Source organism: Orbicella faveolata, unplaced genomic scaffold (genome assembly GCF_042242905.1).
Source record: "Orbicella faveolata isolate gen_17 unplaced genomic scaffold, um_ofav_v1 contig_24, whole genome shotgun sequence".
Taxonomy (NCBI): Eukaryota; Metazoa; Cnidaria; class Anthozoa; order Scleractinia; family Merulinidae; genus Orbicella; species Orbicella faveolata.
The window spans coordinates 15,140,001-15,145,429 of record NW_028301552.1 but is presented as its reverse complement, the minus strand read 5'-3'; the positions used below and the strand labels follow the sequence as shown (position 1 = coordinate 15,145,429).

Here is a 5,429-nt window from a genome sequence, read left to right as displayed (position 1 = left end):
GTTTCCTCTTACGAAGTACGGCCACAGCGTCTCCTTGATGTTGCAGTAAATTCTCTCTCCTTCTGGTTTCTGTGATATGTTTTTTTTTTTTTTTTTTTTTTTTTTTTTTTGACGGGAGAGGGTTATCAACCCTCAGCCCAACCCCCAACCTGGAGGACCAGGGGATCACTCTTCGTCTGGCTCCTGCCCTTCGACCTGTTCGGCATGGGTGACCCTACCAGGAGTACAAGACTCCGCCCACGTAGCTCTAGGAGTCATTGGAACACACAAGCCACCCCACCACGAACAAGGTAGTGATCCTAATCGAGGTAGAGGTGAACATGCAGTCACTATAGTACTCTGAACCGCTGCAAAATTAAGATGAAACTAGCAAACAGTGGCACTGGCCTTCAATACAAACTCAGTTGAACCTCCACTGACAGCCACCTCTCTTCAACGACGATATCTAACGAAAAATGCTCCTCAGTTTGCTTTCCATTTGCTAACATTGTATATTTTTATATGGTGGTAGTCGTACGTCACCGAGGGACCCTCGTGATACAAGCCCGTTATTGAAAGGGAAGTTGATTTCGACTTGAGTCCACTACACGTTTTTTCTTTCAAAATCAATATCCCGCCCAGGGGTACGTATTTTCGCCTTGTTTTTCTGCTCCCACGATTTGAAGGATATAACCTTGTTATTCTTATATTGAATTAGTGAGCATAAGGGTAACAGGAGTCAAGGAAATGATCAGATTATCCTCACCAAATAATAGATGGTGTTCCGTGTTGCCTAAGGAATAATACGCGTTTAAGGTCTATAAAAACTGTTAGTGGACGCATAAGGGGAACAAGGGTTCGTCTAGCAGTTTTCCAAGACCTCAAATATGTATTATGTTCGTAGAAAACATGGAAACACCATTTTCTGTTTGGTTTAGTATATAGGGCGAGGAAGAGAGAATGTTCACAACTAACAAGAGGTGGTGTTTTCGCTGGAAAAAACACAAATCGGCATCCACCAGCTATATTGTAATTCCTCATATGATGCCTCTCATACTACTCGTATGAAAAAAAAAAAAAACAAAACAAAACAAAACAAAAAACTGGAGGCCAGTTAAGACAATTCATCTGTTGGGATAGAAAATATTCACTATTTTCCTGTCGTTTGTCTGCAGTCGGCATTAAAATTGAAACTTCCATTCGCATGCCGAAAATAATATGGCGTGATAAAATAGACATGACAAGAAAACCACTCACTTCGATTTGATGGTCAAAATTCACACCTCTAATTACAATTTGTACCACCTGATATCAGATATTATGTTGTACATAAAATTGAGTATTCTACCTAGATTTAGAATAACTCTCCAAAGAACGAATTTCCAATATTCTCCTTTGTTTCTAATCTTGTCTTCGTTCTTACCGAGTAAGCTTTACGAAACAAGCGAACCTTGAGAGCTTGTTTTAATCTCGTACCCAGACCCCGTGACCAGTGGTCGGAAAGGCGATTACGAGTTGCGTTACACGTTCGAGTTTGCTTGGCTTTGAAAACGGGGAAAATGAGCGAAAGCTTAACACCAGCGACTTGGCGTTCTTGATCGATGTTACTTTGCAACAAAGTGCTTTATAAAAGAACATTCGCAGATGAACAATCAGATGTCCCGACTTCTAATTTCATTTGATTAGAAGCACAAACGTCATCGATGAGGTAACCTGTAGACCGTGCCCTCAACTAACAGTGGATCTTGCTGTCCTTTCTCTATGCGAGACAACCGCACCTTCAATACAAAGAAAGGACATGTAATTGTTAGACAGAGTGCTCAGCTATCCACTAAATATACTCATAAAACTAAGCGCTTGGTGGTCCATATGGATCAAACAAATGTGACTGTCATTTTGTGACTAGATGAGCTTCAACGTAGGGTCAAATCCAAATGAAACCAAATATTAGTTTCGCACCTACGAAAACTGTGTCGTTCGGCTGGACTATCACATTTCTTGGAGCGCAGCTTCAGAATCGGACCCATCAGTTAAATAACAGAGCTTCTTTGTGTTAATAAAAGTGAAACTGTTGTGACTTCGGGAAATCTCAGAGCGGTTTTCTATTGAGTGTCGAAAGTAATCAGGCAATTACTTAGGTTTTCGTTTTACTACGGTTGAAGATTGGCTGAGTAGTCTAACTGGCAAGTAATTGGTTTAGTTTTGGTTTTACGATAGTATTGAAGAAACTGCGTAGCGTCTTTTTAACAATACTTTTAACATTTACTTGTTGGTTTTACGATACTCGATCGAAAACCGCTCTGAGAACCTATTATTGTGAACCACGGTCAGTACCGGGTTCTTTTGTTTCATAGTCGATATAACGCGCCAACGAAGACAACGTTTGACTTTCAGTTGATGTCCGTGAGTCCCATTAACTCTTTAATTTGTGTCTTCGAGGAGCAGAGGGCAGGTGAAATGAATAAAGTTTCATTTTTTACCTTTGGTTTTTCATCTTGTTCTGCCATGTAGCCAATGCACATGCTCTGTGTGGTGTGACCCCAGACCAGATCAACAGTACAGTCTACAGTAAAACAAAAACGTTTGGTAACCAAATTCCTGTTCTCAGCCAAGCAATCTTTACACCGTGAGGAAATAACATGTAGAATCGAGCAAAGATGGGAAGAAGTTGCAACAAGTCTTGTTCCCAAACTGGAATCGACCTACATTTACATAACTGAGTAATTTAAATTTTAAGGACAAAATAAAATATCTAGGAACACGGGTGAATCTGTACGGGCTCGAAACTTCACAAGACTTCAATATATTAACCTGTGATCAGGAGAGTTTATTTCCGCAGTTTTATTTACTAAAATGCCGTGATATAAGAGCGGAGAAAATTCGCCTAATCATAGGTTACTCAGCCTTTCAATATTCTAAATTGATACACTCTTTCTTTCTATATTGCACCATAGTTAATAAAGTTTTTGTTCTCTTTTTTGGCCTTGACCGTGGACAAAACACAATAGCTGTTTACTACTGACCGAGGAACTAACCAATTGAAACGTTTGGGTTACGTAAATCATGCATAGTGTATGAACACAAAACAAAAGATTGTGCACAGTCGTGGACCTTCCAACATAAATCTTGGCATCTTTGTTTGCTCCTTTGATGTTTGCCGGGTCTCATAACCATTCCCCTCTATTAACTATGATTGCACAAACTGAAAAACACGTCATCAACCATGTCATAACGGCAAACTGCAACACTAACATTTCAACGTTTTGAAAACCTACCATTCGCACCCTCAGCCCCTCCCTCCACTCGTAGCAGCAACACCCCTCCTAATTTCTTTTCCACTGATGAAAGGAAAGTTGAACCTGAGAAAAAGCCAGGAAAGTGTCAGTTGCGTTCACTGCACTATGAAAAAAAGTCGTCAGGAATTCAGAACTAAGTTACACCTGTCGTGAAATTATTCAAAGTGAAAGAGGATGAAGGGCAAGAGAGTAAGGGTTCTTACCACTTGGCCAAAAAATCCGGAAATTTTGGTTGAAGGTCAAATGGAATAGTCATTTTCCAGAAAATCCGTTCGAAAATTATCGACTACCTCCAGAGGTTGACATTCTTTTCCCGTCCGGAACGGAAGGGCGGAAATTTCCTTACGATTTGCTAAATTTTCAGTTTCCAGTCTCTCATCAACCAAAAACAATTACGGTAATTCGAATTGTAAGTGGTAAGCACCATCTTATTCGGTTGGGTTGTTGATTTTGGAAAAACCCCACCATTGCTGAAAAGTCATCTCAACAGGTGTATTCTGACATATGGTAAGCACCCTTAATCTCTCATAATGGTCTTATACCAAAGGAAATCCCTCTCCAGTGTTTTTTAGCTCACTGTCGGTTAAGGAAATCCCAAGAGGGAGTAGAAAACGCTATCCCGGTCATGCAGATTTTACTCACGTGGATAGTCCAAGCGGTTTCTCCGCGAAAACATACAAGCAACGCTCGAGTGTCTAAAAATAACTTGTGAGGGATTACCTTCCCAACAACGCCTACATGACGATTAACCCTCTTACTCTTCATCCACTCTTTTTCAAAGGAATATGCCAATATCATCGTTTAATCCCGGCTGTTTAGCTAATACACTATGCGGGCAAGTTAATGTCAATGTGAAAATGTTTTTTATTGGCTGCCAGTGGTCGTATTTGTGGGGTTAAATCCCACTTCCCATACCAATCAGAATTTGTTTCGAGATATGGTAGACACATGCTAAGCTCTTACCTAAAAATCTGTCACCAAGTCCCTGTTGAACAGCACTGACTGCATCCCTGGAGACGGAAACACAAGTGAAAGTGGTATAGTCCTAAACTCAATTTGCGACAGGTTGCGAGAAAAAAAGAACCTAGTCATAGAAGTTGCGACTTTACAGGTTACAAAACTCTCAGTTGTACAGCAACATTCCATACGATCATTGTGAGAAAATGTGGGAACTTACGTCTTCGAGTCTATAAACAATTTGCCTGAGGTCTTCCGCTAACTCAAAACTGGAGCCTTTATTCTCTACTACATAAGCTAGTCATTTGGTTCAATTCCAAAAGTACAGCATACTCTAGAGAGTATAAAGAAATGCAATTAATTTTCTTTTTACTCAGCAAAGCTAGCATGAGAAAGCACTTGTTACACATAACAAATTTTGAAAACTAACAACGCGCAAATTGTTTTCCCGTTGCTGAAGTACTCGATTTTAACACACCTCCAGAGACGGGCGAAATTGGATAAGATGTCATTGGAAACCTCTTTAGCTTCAGCTCTATGTCAGTTGGCCTACGCTATTTTCCAAGCAAGGCACAAAAAAAAGAAATAAAGAAACAAAACATTTAACAGCGATAGGTTCGACATTTATTAGGAGAAGTGTTACCAGATTGTGGTTTACTGTAGGACCTGTCTGTCTTATGAGGATATTTTTCCGCTTTACTGTTTGGTTCGAAGTGTGCGCTCTTAGCTCACCAGCCAGTAAAACAGAAACTTCTAATCTGACGGCAAAGGTTTTTTAAAAATAGGAATTGGTTCAAACACCTGTTTATTTTTGGCACTTTTAGATAATAATCTGAGTTGTAAAAGGTTCCATTCATGCAGTAAACATGTTGTCAGCTTTCCTATAAAGTCGACAATGAGACTTTCAACAAGCGAACTAATATTCGATAACGTCCGGTGTTATTGCTTTGCAATGCAGCTTCTAGAAAGTTCTGTTTAACTACTCAAAAGAAAAAAGTGAGGCACATGTTTTCCCTTGCTTTACACACTTCCGGTGTTCAAAATAGTCCAATCCTATATAATAATCCAGGCTACTTGCGATAAGACCAAGCAAAAGGAAAATATCTTATCCTATCAGTTACCCTTTTTCAGCTATCTTTATGTTTTACTTTACGTCGTGCGGGATAACAAATGAATTACTGGAAAACAACTAATTCG

At 39.8% G+C, this 5,429-nt stretch overlaps 1 protein-coding gene across 2 annotated transcripts in view; it reads right to left on the bottom strand.

The window, feature by feature from the left end:
- Positions 1 to 960: 960 nt before the first annotated feature.
- Positions 961 to 5,429, bottom strand: part of LOC110065089 (threonine aspartase 1-like) — a 14,581-nt gene continuing 10,112 nt past the window's right edge. For both annotated transcript variants that reach the window (XM_020772189.2, XM_020772190.2), the window contains 4 exons: positions 4,239 to 4,285; positions 3,255 to 3,338; positions 2,460 to 2,542; positions 961 to 1,757 (listed from right to left, as the gene is read on the bottom strand). In XM_020772189.2, coding sequence (XP_020627848.1) covers positions 1,677 to 1,757; positions 2,460 to 2,542; positions 3,255 to 3,338; positions 4,239 to 4,285 — 295 coding nt within the window. In that variant the 3' untranslated portion in view covers positions 961 to 1,676. The remainder of the gene's footprint in view (positions 1,758 to 2,459; positions 2,543 to 3,254; positions 3,339 to 4,238; positions 4,286 to 5,429) is intronic.